At 27.8% G+C, this 26,045-nt stretch overlaps 2 protein-coding genes across 4 annotated transcripts in view; both read left to right on the top strand.

Moving 5' to 3' along the window:
* The first annotated feature begins 4,442 nt into the window (after positions 1-4,442).
* LOC124491056 (protein gustavus) lies at positions 4,443-12,989 on the top strand. 3 transcript variants are annotated; one of them, XM_075730011.1, is made up of 6 exons: positions 4,443-5,198; positions 5,344-5,672; positions 5,735-5,879; positions 6,289-6,795; positions 8,009-8,456; positions 12,152-12,989. In XM_075730011.1, the coding sequence occupies exons 5-6, from the start codon at positions 8,039-8,041 to the stop codon at positions 12,583-12,585; spliced, it is 852 nt and encodes a 283-aa protein (XP_075586126.1). In that variant the 5' UTR covers positions 4,443-5,198; positions 5,344-5,672; positions 5,735-5,879; positions 6,289-6,795; positions 8,009-8,038; the 3' UTR covers positions 12,586-12,989. The 3 variants fall into 3 exon arrangements, with proteins under 3 accessions (XP_075586126.1, XP_075586125.1, XP_046909620.2); XM_075730010.1 differs by having other exon boundaries at positions 5,099-5,672; XM_047053664.2 differs by lacking the exons at positions 4,443-5,198; positions 5,344-5,672; positions 5,735-5,879; positions 6,289-6,795 and adding an exon at positions 7,439-7,876.
* A 793-nt stretch (positions 12,990-13,782) lies between these two features.
* LOC124500496 (uncharacterized) overlaps positions 13,783-26,045 on the top strand; it is a 28,363-nt gene continuing 16,100 nt past the window's right edge. The window contains exons 1-4 of the mRNA XM_075730032.1: positions 13,783-14,961; positions 17,844-18,557; positions 18,837-19,217; positions 24,214-25,497. Of these exons, the coding sequence (XP_075586147.1) occupies positions 14,550-14,961; positions 17,844-18,557; positions 18,837-19,217; positions 24,214-25,497 (2,791 nt within the window). The 5' untranslated portion in view covers positions 13,783-14,549. The remainder of the gene's footprint in view (positions 14,962-17,843; positions 18,558-18,836; positions 19,218-24,213; positions 25,498-26,045) is intronic.

The raw sequence follows: 26,045 nt of genomic DNA, 5'->3' as shown, positions 1-26,045 counted from the left end.
ATAATTTTTTTTTCTTCTCTATTCTCTTCTCAATGTATATCGGTGACCTCGACATTGACAATGACCTAGATAGGTAGATAGACAGAGAAAGAGAGAAATAAAATCTTTTTTATATTTCTGTTTCCTTTATTTAAATTTCATCCTTGTACATGATACGATACCACAAATCGACCGACTGACAAACTGGTTTCCAATGTTAAAAAAATAGTCATCTAATATGGCCGATGAAATTGATCAACCATAAAACCAAGCCAAGAAAACAAAAACAAAACAAAACAAAAAATATCAACATCGACCTTTCATTAAATGATGATGATGATGATGATGATGAAGATCTTACTAAGATGCCATAAACATTAACATTGGTTTTTTTTTGTTTTTGATTCACCAGAAAATTAGAAAGAAAAAACAATGAACGATATTCATATTGAATAAAGCAAGCCAAAAGAAAAAAAAATTAATTCCGAAATGAAACTTGATTGGCTAGAGTGTTAAGACAGTCAAAATAACAACATATGCTTTTTCTATTAATAGCATCCATCAATTAATGATGATGATGATGATGATGCTGATCAGATGCATCAATCTCGGCTATGTAATGCTATTATTTCGCTATCGATTGAAATAGAATAATAAAGGATAAAAGATGAATAAAAGAATTGAATTGAGGTTATTCAACTATCAATGTGGATTTCGTTTTGTTTTTGTGGTCTAAAAAGAGTTCATGGTGGTCATTAAAGATGATATTTTTTTTTGTTTCGATTTTTATTTGTTATTATCATCATCACAATCGCCATCATCGATACTATCGATAATGTAGATCAGATATAACTATTGTATCAATCAATCAATCCGAGAATTCATAAAATTTTGTTCGATTTGATGATTCATTGATTCACTGCTTTTTGATTTTTTTTTTTTGGCCATTTACCATACTTTTTTCAATTTAAAAGTTATTGAACTAATGAATCAATCGATTGATTAATTGATAGATTTTAGATTTAAATTTTTTAGTACAATTAATTCATCTGTCTATCAATTTATAAAAAAAAAATTGCCATATCATTTTTTTCCTTTTGGTTTATTTTTGGTGATAAAAACCTCAACAACAAACATAATAATAACCAGAATGTGGCTGTTTTGTTTTTGTTTGAAATTAAATCGAGATAAATCGGATTAATCTTGATTCAAGAATCGATTTAAAAAACAAAACAAAACAAAAAAAATTCCACCGGAAATGCTTACGTTTCATTCATGAAATAGAAACAAATAGAAGAAATTTCCACTTATACATGTGATGTTTTTCTTTTTGTTTTGTTTTGCCAATTTTGATGTCAACAACAATAGCTATCAAGGTCATTTGTATTTAATAGATTTATACATGGCTATACTATTAAAATAATAATGTTTTCTCTTACACACAATAGTGTGGTGTAAATTTCAACAATTTATTTCTTGTAAAAAAAATAACCAATTTGAAATCACATGTATGACATGTTCATGTTTTTTGCTTTGTTTCAATATTAATATTCGTCCATATTTATTCCCATGAACAATTATGATTCAGATTTTCAGGTGATACAGCCAGATAGGTAGATTGTTGCTGTTCAATGTTGAACCTGAACTTGGCATTCACATACACACACACACACACACATCGATGATTGCATTTTTTTGTTACAGAAAAAAAAAATTCGAAATTCATTTTTTGAATCGATAAAAAAAATTGGAAAATTTAACACCTTGTTGATCATTCGAAATCCAATATTTGATAATTAAATTAAAACTAAAAATACTACTTATGATGAGGAAAAACAAAATCTATTTGAACATATTTATATATATTCTCAAACGTCATAACGATCATTGTACTCATTAAAAAAAAAAATCAAAATCAAAGTCGTTTTTTTTTGTTGAAACAACGACGACATATGATGTAATCAAAAAAATTTTCATCATTATTATCGTTCTTCCTAGTGCAATGATGATCATAAACTTGTCATAGTCTTTCAACTTCTTAACTTGTTTTTGTTTTCTGCGAAAAAAAAACAACAATCAAATTCGTTTGTGTTGGTTGTTTCTGTGTGTGTGTGTGTGTGTGTGTGTGTGTGTGTGTGTGTGTGTGTGTGTGAATGTGTGTACAGGGTTAATATTCTATTGAGTAAAAAAAAAATTATTATTATTATTAATTCCAGTTTGGTTTGTTCGATTCGGTTCAATGATGATAATGATGATCATCATTATCATTTAATATGATTTGAACTTTGACACACAAAATTTTGGACTAAAAAAAAATCATCAAGAAAATCTTGTAAGACAAGGAAGTTAACAAATTTTCATTGCACACGCCACACACACATAAAAAAACACACATGACATATCAACAAAATTTAAGTATTTTCTTCTTTAATTTTCATTAAAAATTTCTTGTCTTGTTTTTTTGTTTTGTTCTTATTTTCGGACCCGGAAAACAAAAGAAAAAAAAACTAAACAATGATACAATTGGCCAAAGCTAATCATTTTTATTATTTCCATGAAAGATAATGATCCATTATTATTAGTATTATTTAACCCTCCACACACAAATACATGTCCATTTTTTTTATTCCTCATCCAATATCAATGAATAATGATTTAAATGATTTATAAACTTGATTGTCGTTGATGAGTTCAATAACCAATCAAAGAAAAAATCAATGATTTAATGAAATTTTATGTGATTATATAAGAATAAAACCAAATCAAATTGATAAACTTTCATTTCATTAATGTTGATGATCAATGTGGATAGGGTTGAAATAATAATTATATAAGCATCATCATCGTCATTAGTTTTTGTTTTCCAATTGTAATAATCATTTAGCAATTGTGGAATGAATGAATGAATGAATTAAAAAAAAAAATACACAGGGTGCGATTGTCAAATTATTATTTGTTGACGCCTTTTACCGTTTACTTTATGTTATAACAATCATAAAACTATAGCTAAAGCAGATGTTGAATGAATAAAAAAGAAGGGAGCCATGTCCTCTCTGGTTTTTTTTTTGTTTTGTTTTACATCCAGTCAAACCAAGTCAGTAATCATCAATTCATTTAGAGGTGATTCAACTCAACTGTCATCTCTTCTCTCATATATAGATTATATTCCGTATTCTCTCTGTCTCTCTCACTCTCTGCATGTGTATAAAAAACACACACAAACATATGCAACAGGAGTCATCCAACCAGTCAAATATAAAAAAAGCATTAAACATTTTATATATCTTTGAGTAGTGTGGTAATCATCGATGATAATGATTAGCATCTATTTTTTTTTTATTTTCTGGCTATATAATAAAGAACCACTACTACCAAAGAGGATTCATTCACATACCATACAATGGATCAATGAACACACACACACATAGCCACTATGAGAAAGATGGTATTTAGTAGTAGTCTAAGTATTACACCCGGAACAACAAATTCAAAATAGAAAAAAAAACGTTTGTTCAACGAACGACGAAGATGAAAATGATGGTTTTTTCAATGGATGAATTGGCGCATCAACGGGCCAATCGCCCAAATTTTTTTTTTTTTTTTTTGGCTATCATAGGTCAACGATCAAAAATAAAAACCAGAAAATTCCTCTGTGTGTGAGTGAGTGTGTTTGGTAGAGGGTGCGAAAAAAAAACTTAAATCCTGAATCTGAATCTTTCTTTTGAAAAATAATTATCATGGATGGATTTTCTCATCATTTGGTTATTTTTTTCTACGTTTATACAAGCCATAAACTGTTATTTTTAAGCAAAAAACAAAAAAGCTAACAGTAGAAATGTTTGATAAAGCAAACTTTGTTGACCCAACTTTTGTCACATGTGATGATATGTCATATGACATGACATGACATGACACATACGACATAGTGGTATATAAATAAGTAAGTAGTATTTGTGACACGATCCTTTTCTTCTTCTTCTTTCTCCTCCTCACCATCTCTTTCGTCTTAAAAATAAAAACAAACGCACATAATTCGCACACCCATAAAAAGATTATCCACACACACACAGAGTTTTATTCTAAAACCAAATATGATTTGATGGATAATCAAAACATACATCACACACACACAGAGTGGAATATAACAATAATATCCAAACTTGATCTTGGTTGTTGTTGTTGTTGTTGTTGTGGTGGTGGTGGTTGTGGTGGGTATATTATGGTCGAATGATCACAAATATGTGTAGGAGTAGATTCAATTTTTATATTTTTTTTCTGGTTCGAAATAGCAACAAGCATCCTTCAGCATTTTCTTTCTTTTTCTGGTCATTATTATTATTTGTTCGATGACATTCTGTATTGTATTGTCTGATGGTTTTCTTTAGTAAAAAAAAGGGAACCACCAACCAACCAGCTAGCCAGCCAATCAACTAACAAATTTTTGTATTTTTTTTTTTTGAAAGGTTGTTTGATCCATAATCCAAGAGCAAAAAAAAACTTCATTATAATAACTGGATCTAGCTGCCTACCCACTTTCAATACGAAAACATTGCCTGTATCTCTCTCTCTCTCTTTCTTTTTTTGCTATCAATGTGTTTGTCTGTGTCGATTGATTGTTTTTGTGTGTATATATAACCGGAGTTTTTTTTCTGGTAAACAAAAAGAGAGAGAGAGAGAAAAAAAAAACAAGAGAGAAATACCCGATAAAATTCTATATGCAGTGCGTGTGTATTGTGTGTGTGTGTGTGCGTGATTTTTTTTTCTTTTTGGTAAACATATTACCCGTTGGCCGTTAGCATCATGATGATGATCAACAATTTAAATTTGATTTTTTTCTGTTTTGTTTCTCTCATACACATCTCTGAAAACATTTTTTACATTATTTTCATCAACCCGATTATATCGGGAACACACAGCATACAGAATGTTTTTTGTTGAATTTAATTAAAAAAAAAACATTATCAATGACATTGATCATTAGATCGACATGAATTTTTTTCCACGTTTTTAAAAAATTGCAATACATATTTTCATCGAGAATTTTCACCGATTTTTTTTTGTTCTTAATTCTTAGTGCTTGTTGCCACCAAAAAAAAACTCTTTATAGTTATTTTATTTTGATTTTGTAGTGGACACATGATGATCATTTGAATTTTTTTTTTGTTTATCTTTTCGACTATTGTTTTCATGTGTGTATGTATTTGAAGAAGATCACACCTGTAAGGTAGTGAATTTTTTTTTCTCGTTATTCTCTCTTGGGTCCTTTTTATTTGAATTTCTTTTTTTTTTACATTTTGTTACTCTTGGCTTCGTCGTTGTCGACGTCAATTTTCTTCTCATTTATACTACATTTGCTATTACGAGGAGAAAGAGGGTGGTTTATATTGTCTACATTTTTTTTTTTGCTGGTTTCTCTTTACTCACTCAATTAGTCAATATTCAGTTGAAAACAATTTTTTGAATTTCATCATCACATTCGAAAGTGAACCAAGAATTTTTCATCCCATCAATATTGATATCAATCAAAGCAGTAATAATAGTTCAACGAAACGATTCAAACGATTTATTTTTTTATTTTGTGAAAAACAATTCTTTTATTTGTGTGTGTGTGTAAAATAATATTAATTTGATTGATTTTTATTTTTCTATAATGCAGTAATTGTTCAACAATTGATTTTTCACCGTCAAAAAAAGTGTGATAAATTTCCCCAAAAAAAAAATCATCATATTTCATCATTATTTCTTTTTTTTCCAGAAAAATTTCTTTCAAAGAAATTCCATTTGGTCCAAGAAAAAAAATATTTGCTTGATACATGTAATCTATGAGTCAATCAATTATATTATCATCAGCACTATCACCACTAAACACGTCTACATTAGCCTTCATTTATTGTCATCAGGTAAGATGTAAATTTTTTTTTTCAATTTATAAAATCTTATTACATCATCATCGTCATCATCATTATCATTACAAATAATCCTTTTGCTTAGGATTATTATCTCTCAATTCCAATGTAATTCTATAATAATCTGATGTAGTGTAGGTGTAAATAGTAGCTACTCATTCATCATTAGGTTCATCGAACCTTATTTTCAATTTATTATGTTTTACCTTCATCATCATCATCATCGCTAGGGTTAGCGAACGAATTCATCGATCATTTCCATCATCATCATATCATATCTATAGAACATTTTTTTTTTACATCGTGAATTTCATTTTTTTTTTCATTCATTTGATTCTCTATACATCTTGACTAATTATGCGTTTTCTTTTTTCTTTCTTTCTTTCTTTCTTTCTTCCCTTAGCTATTATTTAAATTACGAAAACAACAAAGATAATTGATCATCGATTGAATTTTTTTTTTCGAATTGTCATCATTCTTTTTTGTTCAAAAAAAAAAAAATTTTCTTTTTTTTTATATATTTCGAAATTGATTTCAATTTGGCGCCATTTAAAATCATTGACATCGTTCACGGTGGCGACATCTTTCAACTGATTTTGTGTTTTTTTTTCATTTCTAATTTCAATGAATGATGTTTGTGTGCAATCTTTGTGTGTTCTTATGCCATTGATTGTAAGTGATCACTTCGAATTAATTTTCAAAAAAAAAAAAAAAATTCAAATTAACACGAAAATCCAACGAACAAAGTGATTTTTATTAATATCTCTTGAATGATTTAATATATACAAATTAATACCGTTCAAACGGTGAGAATTTCCATTTTTTTTTTTTTTGCACGTTCTATTCTCTTCATTCAACAATTTTTTCACCTAACCATTTCCGGCGTAAACAAACGTAACCAAATAAAACCGTAAGTAATCCGATTTTTTTGTATGGAATAAAAAATAAACAAATAAAACTGTATCGAGAAAATTTTGTATCATATCTGGAATCCATAGATAGATAGATTGATTTTTTTTTTATTTTCTCCATTTCGATGATCAAATGATCAGCCAATTTTAATTAGAGAGAAAGGGGGGAGGAAGAAAAAGTACAAACAGAGAATTATTACCAATTTCCATAATGTGGCAATTGTGTTATAGTAGACAGTGTTTAGACAATTTGTCTACGGCGATTTTATGATATGATGATATCATATAATCATTATGATTATTTTTTTGTTCCACTGTAAATTATTTGCATCATAATCATCATCATTTTTAAGGTTCGATATCCAAAGTTTATTGCAAAAAAAAAATAAAGTGTTTTTTTTTGCTGTTGTTGTTATTATATATTGATCATCATCGATGATGGCAAAAAATGAAATCATTTTTTTTTTTTTTTTTTTGATTTATAGAGAAAATATTTTTAATGATGAAAATGATAATTATATTATATTAATTGATTACGATAATTATAACGAGAGTGAATGAAACATCATTCGGGGTAGAATGTACATAATCGCATCATTTTTTTTGCATATATATAAATACGCAAAACAACATTATTTAGATGCTAACAAAAATTTTTGATTGATCTCCTCATCACGTATTTTGTGTGTGTGTGTTTTTGCTCTTTGTTTGCATGGTTTAATATTTTTTTCCTAAATTGTATTTTGCTGTGATTTTATTGATTGTCTGTTGAAAATTTTTCAGTTTTTTTTTAAATTTAAAAAGTGTTTATCTTCTTTTTGTTCTTGTTACACTTTTTTCCATTTTTGTTTTACAATGAATCAAATTGAACAAAGACAATCATCAATACCAAGATCATCAATGGTTGATGATTATAATCGTAATCGATTAAATATGAATAAATTGTTGTTGTCAACACAAAATTCATCAATACAAATGGAACAACATAAACAATACAATGATTGTTTTGTGAGAAAAATTTGTAAAAATCGCAACCATCGTAAAATGATCATGACAGGTTCCAAAAAAATTCGTAATTCAGTAAGTGATAGTGGCAGTGGCAGCAGCGGCGACATTGAATAAAGTTTTTTTTTTGCTTGAAATTTTTTTCAGAAAATATGATTTTAATTTTGAATAAAAAATTTTTCCATTTTTCAAAAAAAAAAAATCTAGGCCAAACTGAAGCCAAAACGGCGTCGTAATATGTTACGCATCATCGAAAATTGGCCATCATTACGATCGTTGGCCAATATGGACCTACAATCTTTGGTGCGTTCATTAAGGTCACAAGATAAAAAATCAATACAGAATATGCGTGCCGATTGTCATGCAGAAAGGCCATCACGTTTAGATCGTCTTCTTGAACAGGAAGAACTATCTGAAGAGATTCAGGTAGAAAATGGTTGGTCATTAGAACGTAAATCACCAAATGTAAACATTCTACAAAATGGTCTTGTCGGTAAACGGCGGCCAATTGCCAAATCTACTGATTGTATGTTTGGCCGTATAGGCTATACAAAAGGTCTTCATGTATGGACAATACAATGGCCCGTTGAATGTCGTGGTACACATGCAGTGGTTGGTGTTGCAACCGAATCAATGCAATATCTACATACAAGTGGTAAGTTTTTTTTTTGAAATGAATTTATTTTTTTCAAACAAACAAAAAAATTCACATTGAATCATTCATGTGGAGCATGTTTGGCCATCTGGTGTCGGAAAAATCAAGTTTTATTTTTTTTTGTCAAAAAAAAAATTTCTAATGAATGGTGTTTGCGTGATTGAAATTGGATGATGAGAAACAAAAAAAGAAAAAATTCTCAATTTTAAAGGATTCTAATTTTTTAATGAAAAAAAAAATTTGAATTTCTCATTCTCGGTAACGGCCAAAATAATAAACTCTATATTTTCTTTGACATATTATCACATAAGATTGAAAAGCAGTGTTGAGTGTAATGAGAAAAAAAAACGACCAAACAAATACATTGCCAACCACATGTCATCATCATCATCAACAACAACAACAACAACAACAACATTGACAGCCAAAAATGCATTGTTTTTTCGTCTATCTTTGTCTAGAAGGTTTTTGTCTTTGTTTAAGAGATCTTTTTCTCTAACAGCACACAAACAAAAGAATTTTTATATATTGAATGAATTTTGTTTTCTACAAAATTCAATTTGAATGAATCAAAAATCTGTGTTTGTTTCTGTGAATTGTTGTGTATGAATGAATGAATGAATGGATTGAATTGATTCAATCCAGAATGGAAAAGTCTAACCAGAATGATTATTATTAGAAAGAAATTGACTGAATAATGAATGTTAAAATGAGTAGAAAATGTACGTGAAAAAAAAAGAAAAGAAAAATCTTGGCAAAAATAAATCAGTAAGAATTCTGTTGTCATTATTGGATGGTGGTAGTGGTTATTCTTCTAGCTGTCAATTTAATTTCAACGTTCAATTTTTCATCCTATTCATTCATTCATTCATTCATTCATTCATTGATGTTCCGGGTACATAAATTCGAATTTATTCTTTTGCTCTAATTCTGACCGAATCCTGTGTAATGTTAATGTTGTTTCAAACGGTTATGGCCGGATACGAATAATTAAATGCTCATTTGACATGATTTGGGCCATTATTATTTTTATATTCCTCTTTTCCTTCACTACCATCACCAAAACGACAATCAAATGTCAAAACATATTTTGGAGCAAGAGATTTTTGAGAATTTTTTTTTTCATTTCAAATAAAAAAAACTTTTCCAACCATCCATCTATATTTCTCGGCCATCAAATAGAAAGAAAAAGTTTACTGGAAAATTCCTAATGATGATAATCATAATCATCATTATAACGATGATGATGATGATTCGGTTACCCTTACAGAATAACGTTTCAAAACAGGAAAAAAGCTTATTAAAATTCGATTTTTTTTTCTCTCGATGTAAAACATTTTATTTTTTTTTCACCCACCGATCTACGATCTTAATCAGATTTGACTTTAAATTTGTGTTTGTGTTTTATATATATTAATAAAAATTCCTTTATAGTTCAATGTGGTTAGTTAGTTAGTTAGTTAGTTAGCAGCCGATAGGCTTAAAATCAATATAATGAAAATAATAATAATAATAATAATTTTAATCAGAAAAATCAATGGTTGTTACTGTGGCTGTCTATTTAGTTTTAATTTTTGAGTTTGGTTCACTGAATTTGGATGGAAAAAACTTCTTCGTCATTTTTTTTTCTCTCATTGGATTACATCTATATGTCCACATTGTGGCTTTCATCCATAAACTCAAATTCTGTAATTCTTGTACTTTTTCTTTTTCGATTCAATAGTGTTTTTAATATCGATCGATTTTGAATTTTAGCCAAAATTAATGAATCATCATGACCTTTGTTTTTCAAACAAAGAATCCAGAATTGTTGTTGAATAATTCCCGCCATAATTAATATTATTATAACGCACTAACCATATATACTAATAATAAGATCTATTCAAGTGGCCAGAAAAAAAGTAAACAAATAAATAAATTAAGAAAAAAAAAATTCTAAACCACTATGTTTTTGTGTGTGTGTATGTGTGTCAAGTATGAATAATAATAATAAAGATAAAGATAAAGATAAAGATAACAGTAGAAAAAAAAATGAATTTATAAATAACTGGATGAGAAAAAAAAGAAATCAAAATGATAACTTAAATCTTCGAGAGAGATTTCTCTATTCTCAAAGTTATTATCAAGATGATGATGATGATAAACGCATATAAATCATCGTCATCTTGTTGAAATGTCATCATTATGGTGTTGGTTGGAAAAATAGCGAAATTTTCTTTTCAATTCTACGTTGTGTGTTGTCTAGATAGATGTCATGTCTTTAGATAGATAATACATATATATAGTGATTATTAGATCAAGAAAAAAATGAAAACATTTTCATTAGAATTTTCCACCGAAAAAAAAAATTAGTAGTAGCCAAGATTTTCGAGTTTCTGAAACTTAATCATTTTTTCATTCATTTATGTTTTTTTTTGTTAATCAAAATATTTGAATGAAACAGAAAAGTTAATTTGATATTCGAATCATTGATACACAACACACACACACACACTAAAATAGACACCAATCATCATTGAAAATATATATTCGAGACAGGTAATTTACTCTACTTTTGGATCGTCAACATAATCATCATTCATGATTTTCCCTCTTCTTCATTCTTTCATCCAGTTCAAAATTGCTGAAACCAATTTTCTATTGTAATCATAGTGTCTATGTCTTTCTGTGTGTGTATACTATCGAATTTCATCCATCCATGAATAACATCGAATTCTGTTGTTGTTGCTATAGCTACTGCAATTGCAAGTAAATGTAACAAGAAAAAAAAGTTACAGAAAAACAAAAAAAATTGGTTATCACCAATACTGTTGCGAATATTTATTATTATAATATTCAAAGTGGAAACATTCTCGAGTAGTGAGGAAGAGAGAATTTCACCAAAAAAATAAAGAATCAAATTATCTTTTGTTCAGTTCAAATTTTTTTCCCTTTGATTATTCTGATGATTTTTATTTTGTTTTTTTTCGTTTTCATTGGAATTTATATTTGTTTTCAATTTCGTTTTCAAGTGTCCATGTGTATGTGTGTGTGTGCGTGTGTCATTAAATTAGTTCATTTAAAATTCTGGGAAATTTCTCCACAATTATCTTTTTTTCTATTAATGTTCGCCATCATTTTTGATGATGAAACCAAAAAAAAAAAAAATCTCTAATCAATAATCATCAGCGTTTAGTTTTTTAGTTTTATCAAGAAATAAAAAAAAGAAGAAACGATGGTGAATCGAATCATTTCATATCGAAATGTCATATATGTTCACTTTTTCCCTCTGAAACACAGTGGATAATCCAATTAGGACGTTTTTATTATTCTTTAACGAAAAAAAAGATTTACCACATGAAATGTGCACACTGTCCGAATTTTGAAGTCAAAAAAAAACGAGAAAATTAAAATGACAAATGAAATTAATATGGTATATTCCTTATGTGGAACTTATTTTTTTCTTCATTTCTCATCAAATAATCTACTGTGTTTTAATAATATGAAACGATTTTTTCCGGATTAAATTCATTTAGCTTAAAATGATGACCAAAAGAAAAAACGCTTTTAACTTGATTAAAAGCAACCAAAAAAAAAAAAAAAAAAAAAACAATCATCATTTAATTTCATTCATTTTTCTTGATTTATAATGATTTTATAATCGAAAAATATACTAATTGTTCATTTTTTTTCTATTTATTCCACATTAATTCTAGGTTATTGTTCATTGGTTGGCAGTGATTGTGAATCATATGGCTGGGATATTGTACGTAGTAGATTTTTTCATAATAAAAAAGAAACAACATATCCATTATGGTTAAGCTCATCACATGATAAATTTACAATACCGGATGAATTTACCGTCGTATTGGATATGGATGAAGGTACGCTAGGTTTTATTGTTGATGGCCTTTATCTTGGCGTTGCATATACCGGTCTAACCGGTAAAAAATTATATCCTGTGATTTCAACTGTTTGGGGTAATGTCGAAATTGGTATACGTTATTCTGGTTATATGCCACCGGGACCATTATTATTACGTGAATGTTGTAGGAAAACAATACGACAACATTCAGGTAAAAAACGAATACGAAAATTAGTACAAGAAACACGTATACCATTAGTGTTAAAAGAATATCTTCTTAATTGATGAATCGGAATTATCCAATGGATGGATGGATGGATGGATAAATTATGGATATGGACACAATCTTTCATACGATCTTTAATTTACGAATCTACTAGAAAAATAAAACACTCATCACTCATTTATCTCATCATCATCATCATCATCATCATTATTATTATTATCATCGTTTACAGCTACTATGATTATTTGTGACATAAAAAAAATGTTCCAAAAGAATTTTTAAAAAAAAAATTTCAATCAAACAAAAACAACAACAATCAAACTCGTGTACGCACACATTTAAATGCAAATAGATATTGAGAATAAGAATACAACATTCAAAACCAAACTACACATCACACTAAACACCCACACACACACACACAAATTCATGATATAAATAAAGAAAAATTTTTATTTTCAAATCACCACAGAAAAAAAAAGAAATTGATTGGTAACCAACAATTTTTATTTGAAAATTCAAACATAAAAGGTTTGAATGATTTGCGTTTGTTCGATAGATCTAAACTATTTTATTTATCGTTCAATGAAAAATTCGTATTGGAAACTTTTTTGTTTTGTTTTGGCCATAAAATCATTATATCAAGATATATATGAATATTATTACGTACATTATGAATAAAAATGTAATGATGATGATTATGAAATTGTTTTTTTTTCTTTTGCCGTTCTTTATTTCAAGAAAAAACTTGAAATGTTTTTTTGATAATGATGATGATTAAGATGATGGCAATAAAGGAGTTTTTTGTACAAAAAAAAACAAAAATAAAATCTCAACCTAAACATAATAATAATAATAATCATCATTAAAGTTCCTGAATTTTTTCCTTCAAACTTTAAACTTTGAATTATTATATTTCTTTTAATTCGTGAATTTCCATTGATTTTTTTTTTAATGACAAACGTTTTTTTTGGAACGCGCATGTTGATTGTGAAGAAATTTTTTTTTTACATACATACATTTTCAAAACATCAATTCTGGCCCAGAACAAAAAAAAATTATGCGCATCCAACCATTTGATCGCTATAGTAGCAGCAATCAGATAGGGTAGATGTTTTATAATGTGTAATGGAACAGAATAAAAACGGAAAAGTTTGTTGTGCCACGATCCATATGAAAAGGAAAAACATTCTTCATATACATGCACACGATTCCGTTTTTTTTTTTTTTTTTGGATGCCAAAAAATGAACATCATCAGTGTTGGTTTCGAATGTCGAACCGAAATGGTCGGAAAAAAAGAATTTTTTGTTTGTTTCAAAAATTTAAAATTTTTTTTCACTTCTGTTCCAGAAAAAAAAGAATAACTCACCTTGTTTAATTTTTTCTTCTAAAATTTCAACTTCATCATCACATGGTTCACGGAACCACACAATCATTTGTCAATACACACACACACACACACACACACGCATTGAATGAATAAAATTTTTGGGTGAAAACTTTACTTAAAAATGGACTTTATTTTGTATGTTTGTGTTTTTTTTTTAAATAAAATTTTTGTTACAAACCAACCGACCGAACTAACCTTAATTTGATTATTAAACACGAATGAAGAACGTACACCATTCACTGACGAATACACAAACGATACAAAAAAAGAAAAGAAAAGATTCTTCTTTTTAAAAAAAAAAGAATTTGAAATTCAAATTTAAATTTTATTGCTCCACATACAGCACACAAATATTCATCTTGATAAAATATTCACAAGAAAAAAAAATTATTCATTTCATTCAATTCAAATCTCAGAATATTTCTTCATTGTATTTCAAAGTGTCGATCCGGAAATTTTTTTTTTGTTTTGTTTTCAACTAGATCGAAAATTTAAATATTTTCTATCCACAGTAATTTTTTTTCAATTTTGTGGATTCTCATTTTTTTTCCACGTTGCAAATCATCATCATCATCATCATCATCAGCGTTGTATTGTGAAAATAATATTTTAAAGAAAAAAAAAATAGAACAATGTTCAACGATATATCGATGATCGATCAATGGCTATGGTGGTGGTGTTGGTTGATCCATACGAAACGGAAAAAGAAATTCAATAGGAAATGCTTGAGAAAAATGCACAAATCATCATCATCATCATCGGTGCCTTTATCAATATCAATAAATCAATTTGAGCTTTTTAAAAATTTTTCAATTTCAATCATCATCACTATGTTTTTATTATTTTGTTATCTATGTGATTGTAATATAATTAACAACAACAACAACAACAACAACAACAACAACGATAACAACAACAACAACAAAATTGATGATGATCAACGACAACAGCTTAAACGTCAAACTAAAATGTTTTCCGATCAATCATCATCATCATCATCAATGAATTCATCATTTTATTATCTAAATAAAACTTTAATACAAGGTATATTTATATATTTATTATTATATAATTACTAAATCCACCCACCTCGAGTTACTACATGAACACCCACACACACACACACACACACGCCCACTTCAAACATTTTTGCTTAACATTTATTCAGGATTTCAATTCCAATTTTTTCTCTATCATATACATCATTTTTTTGTTGTTGTCTATTTGTTTACGTCTTTCACTATAGTCATGTTTTTTAAATTCCTTTGGGTTTTCCTTTTATCTAGCTAATTATTATTATTATCATTATTCAAAATTGAGAAAAATATTACGTCATCATTATATGGTATATATCTAGTTGTCATCCAGGTCAAATGATGATGGTGATTTTTTTTTCTATTCATGTATAGAATCCCATCATAGAAAAAAAAATTATCGTGAATACAGGAATATATTCTTTAACGATCGTCATCATCATCATTATAATCATATGTTATTCGAAAGAAAATATGGAATTTTTTTCGCACGAAAATTTTTCTTCTCATTATTCTGGATTCTGGGTATATATTATTTTTCTGTGTGTGTGTGTGTTTTGTATAAATTAGAGATTGAGTTAATGATGAACTGATTACATTTTGTTTTTTTTGTTTTTTTTTTTTGATTTCATATATTGTGATGTAAAGTGTATTTGCCATTCACACACACACACACACACACACACACACACACACACACACACACACACACACACACACACACACACACACACACACACACACACACATTTAATCCCTTTTTCAAACTAAATGATTTTCTAATATCATTATAATTTCTTTTAGTCCTTGTACTTTTTTGTGTGTGTGTGTGTGTGTGCAATTCATTTGATGATCAATGATCATGATCCTTTATGAACCTTTATATTTCGGGTTCATGTCCCGTTGAAACAGATATTTTTTTTTTGTTCATTTGTCCTGGTTGAACATTACTGATTCATAGTTAAACAGTATTAAACTCGTGCAGAATAAATTGTTGATTATTCAAGAGAAAGTGTAGCTGAAAGAAATTATGAAGAAAAAAAAATTTCATCCATCTGGTATAATATCCAATAGTTTGATATGATCTGTACACGTATACGTGATGCTTACATTTTTTCTCTCTCTCTCTGTGCATTATAATCTTTAATAATATATATGAAATAAAAGTTTACTCGCTCTTTGGTTCACCAATATTTATTTCACTATTTCATGATTCATTCTTTTTGTGTGGTGGGTGGCTATCGAATTGTAATTAGGTTGATTGGTTTTAGTTTTAGCAATATTTTCTTTTCAGTTTTATTTTGATTGTGGATGTATTTGGATTGAATCAAAATCCTTTTTTTCGTGTGTTTGTGTTTGTTTCTCATACAAATCTTTTGTGAATAGATTTGATTTGATTGGTTAAATAAATAAAAGAGAATGTAAAGCTTTGCGGTAAACAAAAGCTTGTAAAGCAAAGTGAGAAGAAAAAATCTCAAATAAATCTTGTCGAAAAAAATCTGTATTTTGAGTTTTTTTAAAAAAAAAAAGATTTCCATTGAATTATATGGGTTCATTTATTTATTATGATTCGATACTGCGTAATCAGAATAAAAGATTTGCACACAAACATCAAACCAATACCAAGTATAAATGAGAGAAACTTTATGTATCTGGTTTTTTTCTTTCTCTAAATATTTTTCTCATTCTTCATATAAAAGGTTATGTTTAATCAATAAATTGTTTGTTCATTATGGTAAAATTCTTGTCTTGGTTTTTTTTCTGACCAAAAAAAAGAGACTAATTTATTTAGCCATTTCTCGCACATCATATATGATGATGATGATGATGATAACGTTTGAAAATTCAAAGCATAAAAAAAAAGAAAACAGATTCTGAATTTTATTCTTGCTGGAAGGATTTTTTTTGTTATTATTGTTGTCGTCGTTACAAGTTCCAGAAACCATACAATCCACATTATGATATTGTCGAATATTCTATAGTAAATGATGGATTGAATCAAACAATAAACCAAACCAGACAAAAAACAACAGACGAGATTAGCTTCAGTAAAAAAAAACAACAAAAATACATGACCAATCCTACATGAACAATCATAACCGGAAAAGAGGCAACAACAACAACAACAACAAACAAAACAGTGAATAAGAAAAACAAAATTCATTAATTTTTCCCTGATTATATGAAACAAGCAAAAAAAAAAAAAAAAAAAAACATTCAATTCCGGGAAAGTTTCTTTTGCGTTTTTTTATTTATTTATTCATCATTTTTATCCACCCTACCCTATATATGGATGTTGATGATGATTATGATGATGTTTTTTTTTCACTGTTCGTTGATGGTGATGATGCATGGAATGGAAAAAAAATAATAATATCCAACAGATGTTGTGTGTACAACAAGAGAATTTGGCTGGTTCAAATTCTTATATAAAATTAATATATAAATACATTTTTGTACTTGAAATATTATAATTCATGATTCCTTTGTTCACTAATCACAAATCTATAGGGCAATTATTATTAAAATAAAAATGGATGACAATGTTATTAACCTATAGAACAAGAAGAAAAAAAAATAAGAATAAATCCAGATGTCTTTGAATTTTGTTTCTTATGAAATGAAACAAAATTCAAAAATTTTTCCCATTCCTTTTTGAACCGATTATTTTAGTATAGTAGAATTATGATTATTATGAATAATGATGATGATGTTAATCCAAGAATATAGTTGATTAATTAATCAAACAGTAACGATAATGAAAAAAAAACCGAAAATTCCGGGATTCTAATATTTGTTCGGCTATATATGTTTCGGAAACGATTAATTTTTTTCTCTTTTATTAAATCTAAATTTAAATTTTTTTGTTTTGTTTTGTTTGCAAACACACAGCATTTCCGGCAATCGAAACAATGACCGGTGCAAAAGTGATTATACCATGTAATATGGCACATTATCGTCAACAACAACAACAACAACAAATGTCCATTACTCATCAATCAACAAATATTTCATATCATCAATCAATAAGAGAAAAATCAATTGCATATCATAATGATGATGATCAAAATATTCCACATAAATCGGAAAATCTTCGAACACAACAACAACAACCATCAGCATTGCCATTAATGTCAAATACAATGATGATGGCTGACTCACCAAAATTATTATTATTCTATCATGGTGATGATATTTCTGGTTCACCAATTTATACGGTTGATATGCGACAACCAATAACAATGATGATGATGACTACGACAACAATGAATAATAATTCATCATCATCATATAAACATTTTATTGCACAAACATATCAGAATCGTGCAAAGGTAATATTTCCAAATCAATCAACAACAACATTCAATAATAATAATAATAATAATAATCCTGATTCTGTGGATGATGATGATAATGGTGACATTGAAAGAGAAAATAGTCAAACAACAAAAACGAAAAAATTGAATATCAATAATAATAATAATAATGATCAGGCACAATTAATATTGGATAATGTACAACTAGAGGATAATGGAATTTATTGGTGTCGTGTCGATTTTCGTTGGATGCGTACATTGATATCAACCGTTGAGCTTAAAGTTCATGGTAAGTGATATATATTGGTTTTGGTTGATTTTTTTCTTTCTTTTTGGTTCTTATTGAAATTAGAAAAAACAGTTTTTTTTAGTTTTTTTTTATTATAGAATAATTGAATTGGAAAAATATTTCGCTAAGATTTTCACCCATTTTCATCACCGACACCAACACCGCTACCCTATAGCTCAATATATTCTCGGTCACTGATTTTTCTTTTCTTTCACACAAATACACACAATTATTATTGGTCTTATCTATCATTTTATTTTTTCATTTTTTTCCGGATAGTGCCAACAAAAATGATTGAAATTGATGCTATTCAATCGATGATGCCTTCAAAAAATGCAACAAAAGCATCGATGATGACGATGATGATGAAGACAAATCAAGTGCCTTCAAGCGAAAAATGTGATATATCATCATCATCATCATCAAATATTTCATCGACATTAATTACAATGGATTCAAATCAATCGGATTTAAAACATTCTAACAATCATTATAATCATAATCAACATCAACAAAAAAGTTTGAAAGAAATTCATCCAACAACAAATCAACAACAACAACAACAACGACAACAACAAAATGATAATAATAATAATAATCACGTGATTCATGCAAATCAAGGTGATCAAAATATTCGACTTGTATGTCGTGCCTATGGAGGTTAGTGTGTTATAATTTTGTCATTTTTTATACCGTTATTTGTTGTTGTCGTTGTCGTTGTTGTTGTTGTTGTTATAAAAATATGAATGAAACACAAAAAAAAAGAAGAAAAACAACAATAAAATCCTATTCTATTCTACAATGATGATGATGATGTTAAAAAATATTATTTTTTTTAATATTAGAAATTCTAGATCGATCAATCGATCGATGAACGGATAGATCAATCGATTGGATTGGATACGCTTATCGATCAATGAAAGAAAAAAAATCGAATTTACAAATAAAATAATGCGAATCATTCGAATTTTTTCTTCCTCCACAAACACATATAAAAGAGAGAGATGAAAATGAATTTGAAAATTAGGTTGTCCCGAACAAAAATAAAGATGAAAAAAATGGTTCAAATTCTTTTATTGTCGAAAATTATTCGACCGAAATGATTGCTTAACAATGATATGATTGAGATGGCCAAAATTTTTTTTTGTATTTCCCCTCTCCACCCGTAAACTTTAACGGAGAAACTAGAAAAAGAGGGAAAAAAATTCAACAGAAAATTTCGCCGAAATTGATCTGATCATCATCATTATTATTAATTGCTGAACGAATTCTCTGTCGTTTTTTTCCCTTTCTTTCAAACTAACAAGTATTGAGTATTGAGTGTATAAATTATCCAGACACAAAGTTTGTCGTTGAATGAATTTTGCTAGGATGAATGATTTGTGTAAATTAGACAAATCGATGATGATGATGGTCATTTGACTGATATTAAGCTACTTTTTAAATTGTAAATGGTCAAACAACAGCAAATAACAATAACCAAAAAAAATTTAATACGTTTTGCAAAAAAAAAAAAAAAATTATACTGAATTTCTATTTACACACACGCAGTGAAAGACATATTGGACAATCAAATTCAAACAAATTATTATTATTCAAGAATCTGAAATTGAAATTCTATTCAGAATTCTGTTTCTGAAAAACAGACAAATTCTTTTGAATCTTCAACCATACCCCGAAAAAAATGGGGAAAAAAGTCTATGTAAGCCACGCATTTTACGGACACTTTTCCATCCCCTGCCTTACTGTTGCTGTACAAAATTTGCCATTTTTTCCCGCTAGGATTTTTTTCAATGTAGCCAATAAATACAAACATCATTTACACAACTATCTTTCTGTTTGTCTGTTTGGTCGATGGATATTCGATCGATATCGAAACGTTTTACGAAAACGAAATCTATACACATATGAGTTATATAAGTTTATATACATTTATATGATAAAAAATGGACATATAGATAGACAAATAATATAAAATAAATAAAAATGATGAAAATGTAGATCAAAATAAACTTTTCAATTGAATAAATGAATGAATGATGAATGAAACTTGAACAATATTGATGAAATCTAAATTGAAATAAATGATTTTCATTCATAAGAATAAAATCACTATGGAATGTGATGAGATTTGTGTGAAATGTTTGCCACAGGCTGCTACTATCGTTATGTTGTTGTCATCAATGTTATATATTGTATTATTTGAAGTTTTTCTTTCTTTTAAATCATTATTATATGCAAGATAGAAGATGAGAAATATATCCTCAATCGACTGACATAATACATACACAATGAAGATATTATCCTGAATCAATTTGAATGTCCAAGAAAAGAAAAAAGTTCTGGAACAATCTTCATCAACAATCCATGTTGATAGATTCAATTGTTGGCCAACTATGTGATTAAAATATTTCTATTACGATTCTTGTGATTTGACAATCAGAATTTGAATTCGAGTTATGAAAAATACATTGAAAGAGATATAAAATGATTTTTTAAAGAAAACTTTATATCTCAAAATGATCCATTGATCTCATGATGATCAATAGTCAAAAAAAAGAATAAAATTCAAATTTAAACTCGTATAAATATGTTTAACACATTTACTAAAGTAAAAGTTTTTTTCCATATTCTTTTTGGATTCTATTTACGAGGAAAAAATCCGTTTACAATATTTCAACTTTTTTTTATATTTTGTCTGATAATAATGAATGAATGATGATGATGATGGATATCGAATTACACAAAAAATGAAGCAAAAATGCTAATAATCTTTTGAATTTTTTTCTCTCTCTAGTCATGCTAAAACCAATGGAATTATTTTGATGAAACGGTTTTTTTATTGCTCTTCATTCGTAGTTGAATTTGGAATTTTGTATCAAATTTTTTCATCGGTTGGATCATCATCATCATCATGATTGAGAATTTGTATTGTAAATGATTCATTTATCTTTCAATGAGTGTAAATTATTTTTTGTTCGTGTGTGTGTCAGCAGTTTTTTTTCAATTTGATTTTTTTTCTTAAATTTCTAAATTAAAAATTTCATTTGCATTCATTCTATATGTTAAAGTTTGTGGATTGTTAAAGTTTTAAAATTTTTACTTAAACTTTTCTCACACACACACAATCTCTCTATCTCTCGATTGAAATCGATAAAATCAGTTGAATTCTTCAATAGGAAAAAAAAACCAAAACCAACCGAATCATCATCATCATCATCATTATCATCATCAGAAAGTGTGTGGAAACTTTTCCAAAATACAGAATATAATGAATAAATAGATCACAAAGTAAATAAAGTTGTGTGAGATGATGAAATAAAAACCAAAATCAGAAAAAAAAATTTCTGATATAATTGGATTTCTTACGCAATCTTTTCATATTATTTTCATTCAAACATTTTGTTACACAGACAGACAGACAGAGAGAGAAAGAACCAGACGACTTGTATGTGGTTTTGATTTTAATCAACCTAATAGACCTTAAGATTTATCATCATCAAAAACAAATTCGTGTTTATAATAATAATAATAATAATAATAAATGCACTGGAATCTAGTTTTGCTTTCTCATTCTCTCAGTTTCCTGTTATTCTATGTGGAACAGTTTTTTCTGTCTTTTTTTTTTAACTGATTCCAACTTGAAACTTTGTTCCGGAATTTTTGTTTGTTTTGTTATCACTATGTAGTAACTGGTTTTTGTATAGATTTCTTTACAACAGATTTGTATTGGTTGAAAAGTTTTTTCTTAATTTCATAATGATTGTTATGATGATGATTCAACGAAAACAAGATTGTCTTTGGATTTGATAGTTAAAGTGCTGGCCATATCATTTGACTAATAGGTGTCTGTTCTGATTCCTGCAAAAAAAAATAATAATTATTTACACAATGAAATCAGAAAGTTTTCATTTCTTAGTCATAATAATGTGATTGCATTACATACACACACAAATATACACATGATTGAATGGATTTAATTTTTAATAGTAAAAAAGTTTTATCCATTGGTCCCAATAAAATTCTGGTCTGGTCTTTTGTATGAAAACTTTGTGTCTGTTTTTATCAACAATGATGAATTTCAATTAAAATTTAAAAAAAAAATTCAACATTGTTTTTCATTTTTTCAAATTTCTTTCATTACAAATGAATTTCTTTGCTTATCATTCGAAATTTTAAAAATAATAATAATAATAATGATGATGACAAAGAAGCAAAAATTTCGAAAATTAGAAATAGAATTTGTTTCAGAAACTGTTCATTTTTTTCCATTCTTTCTTTTCTGATCATTATGATGATGATGATGATGATCGAATGTGAAACGTGATCAAGTATCTTACTGAAACTTTATCAATGATGTTGATAATCAAACTCAAAACACGAAATAAACACAAAAATATCGACAACAACAGCAACAACAAAAACGATAATAATGAATGAAAACCGGAAAAAACAGGAGCAGGAAATACACACACACACACACACACTTGATTCGATATTTGAAAGAAAAATAAAACAAGAGAATCCTGTAACACTATTGTCATCATCATTAATAATAATAATAATGATGATGATAATCTTGTGATATGAGTTATCGAAGATCAATGTACAACATTGGTGACATTTTTTTCTTTGTTTTTGTTTTTGTTTTCATGAACAAAATTGTCATATTTTATTGTTATTGAGTTGACTAGAACGAAAAAAAATACAATGCTATGACAACATACGTTGTATCATTGTTTTTTTTTTTATCGGATGATGATTTTTATTCTAGGTGAATGAAAAAAAAAAAATGAATAAACGATAAATATTCTATCTCTTTCTATCAGTTTCAATGTGATTATTATCGACAAAAATGCCAATTTGATGATGAAAATAATGATAACAAACACGAAATATGAATTGGTTCTGTTTTTTTTTCGTTCTTTATCATAATCTTCATTGCATACGTTTGATAAGAAATTTGAATTTTTTTTTTGTTGTTGTTCATAGAAGGTGTATGTTTACACGAGTCAACAATTTTTTTTTTGTTTGTTTATATTGCCAAAGTTATGAGTTGATCTTAATATGAAACAGCGTATATACAATGAAACACAAATTAAATTGAGTTTCAGTGAAGAAAATAATAAGAAAAATGAAAAAAAAACTTTATCATTTTCTTCCTTTGTTGTTGTTGTTGTTGTTATTGTTGTTGGAATCTTGTTGATTCAGCAATAGTTCTTGGAATTCTGTGTCCATTTGTAATCTAATAAAAAAAAGAATTTAACAAAACAAAAAAAAAACAAAATTCTGAATTCACAGATTTCAAATATATAAAATCAATCTATAAATTGAAAAAATAAATCTAAGAGAAAAAAAACGAATGATGTAAAGTCCGCCAAGTTCTATGAACATAATCAGGAAGCCATAAACAACAAAACCAAAAAAAACTGCTTGAATTTCTTTACGTCCATTGTTTGTATGTGTTTTGTTCACACCAAAACATCATAAAAATTTCGAATGTATAATTTGTAATATATAAAAATCCATGATAAAGAAAATCAAGATTTTTTTTGAAAGGTTTCTCACCATCTTAATAACAAAATGATAAGAAATATCATTGATTTTTATGATGAAATCAACTATATTGATTGAATTTTTTTTTTGTTTTCACTAGGAATTCCGTCACCGAATATATTGTGGCTGCGTTTTGATCCGAAAAAGTACAAATCAAAAATTGATTCAAAATTGAATAAAAATTCATCATCAGCATTGATAATTATCGATAAAATGTATCTAAATGATCATCATAATGATGATGATGATGATGATGATGGTGATTTATATCAATCGAATCATAATCAAAAACATTCAAATGTTGTCATTGTTTCTACCGTAACAACCAATGTCAAAATTAACACCAAAGATGATGATGATAATAATATTGTTGAATGGCAAATTATTGATTCCACATTCAAACAAATGAATGTCGATAAAATAGTGTCCATTGATGGTGATGATAATGATTATAATGGACATTATTATCATCACCATAATCTTGATTACTATTTTGATGATAATTACAATAATGGTGATAATGATAATGGTGGTCGACGAATACAACAACAATCTTCATCATCATTATTTAAACAAATAGATCGACGATCTAATGTTGTGATGAATTTGAAATTTCAATCACTGACCACTAATAATGATGATGGTCATAATCATCAACAACAACAACAACAACGACAGCAATCAGAAACGAAAAAACAATTTAGAAATTGTTGGAAAAAATTATATCATCATAGACATCATCTATGGACTAATAACAACAACAACAACAACAACAACATGACCAGCAATGATGATTCTAATAAGAAGAAAATAAATCTAAAAAATTCTTCGAATTATAAAAAACAAAATTCTTTCAATGAAAATCTTCATAGTGATGATCATTTAGTTCCAATTTCAAATAAAAATGATGACAACAACAACAAATTAACTGATAGTGAAAAAATTACAATCAAAACAACAACTACAAACAATGATGACATTCTAATGGACAGTAAAAAAGTCAATTATCATGTCTCAACAAGCAAAGAATTTCAGCCCAAACAACAACAATCCATTTTGTCAATGAAAATGTTTTCATCAAACAACAATCATCATCATTACCAACAACAACAACAACCAAATGTTGGTGATGATGGTGAACAAATGGAACGAAAACGAATGGACAAAAAAGTTTCAAATGATGAAATTCAAAGAAAAAATTCCAATGAAACAATGGCAAAGACGACGACGACGACGACGACGACATCATCAATGATGGTGATTAATTCAATGTTACTGCCATCACCATTGAAACGTAATGATAATGGTATCAAATATGGTTGCCTTATAAATTCATCTAGGCTGATGTTGCCCATATGGTATATGGTCGAATTGATACTTAACTGTAAGTAGATCATTGCTGTTGTTGTTGATGATGTCTTTTTAGTTATTTTCATTCTATTTTTCACTTTTTGACTTTCTCTCCTATTTGTCTGAGATTCTTGGTTTGTTTTTTTTCCGAATCGACAATTACTTTATTGTTGTGTGTGTGTGTGTGTGTGTGTTTATTTTTGCTTTCACTAGTTTTTTCTGGACAGAAACAAAAATCACAAGAAAACTGGCTATAGTAAAGGATAAAAATTTTCTAGTTTTTTTTTTGCTAAATCATTTTTTGCTCCATTTTTTTTCTCATCTTAATTTGGGTTGTTGTTTGTTTCGTTGACGTTGATGGAGATTTGAATCAATTTTTTTTATTCGTTTTCTTTTTCTCAATGTTTTTTTACAAATTCCATTTTTTCTGCCCTGTGTTTATTCAATGACTTTCTTCCTCTCATTCTGTTTCTCAAAAATTCTTTTCGGATTGTATCCGGTTTTTTTTTGTTCTTAAGGAAAAAATGATGTTTTCAAAACGGAAATTTTTTTTTCTCGTACAAATGCACACACAAATACGTT

The sequence above is a fragment of the Dermatophagoides farinae genome, chromosome 4, assembly GCF_024713945.1.
Source record: "Dermatophagoides farinae isolate YC_2012a chromosome 4, ASM2471394v1, whole genome shotgun sequence".
Classification (NCBI taxonomy): Eukaryota; Metazoa; Arthropoda; class Arachnida; order Sarcoptiformes; family Pyroglyphidae; genus Dermatophagoides; species Dermatophagoides farinae.
The sequence above is the reverse complement of the archived record's forward strand: the minus strand, read 5'-3'. Positions and strand labels throughout refer to the sequence as shown.

Bases quoted from the DNA above. Each gene is read 5' to 3' on its own strand.
- LOC124491056 (XM_047053664.2), top strand. From the start codon at position 7,652: ATGAATCAAATTGAACAAAGACAATCATCAATACCAAGATCATCAATG. The intron at 7,877-8,008 runs GTAAGTGATAGT...AAAAAAATCTAG, and splicing joins CCAAAAAAATTCGTAATTCA to GCCAAACTGAAGCCAAAACG. The intron at 8,457-12,151 runs GTAAGTTTTTTT...CATTAATTCTAG, and splicing joins GCAATATCTACATACAAGTG to GTTATTGTTCATTGGTTGGC.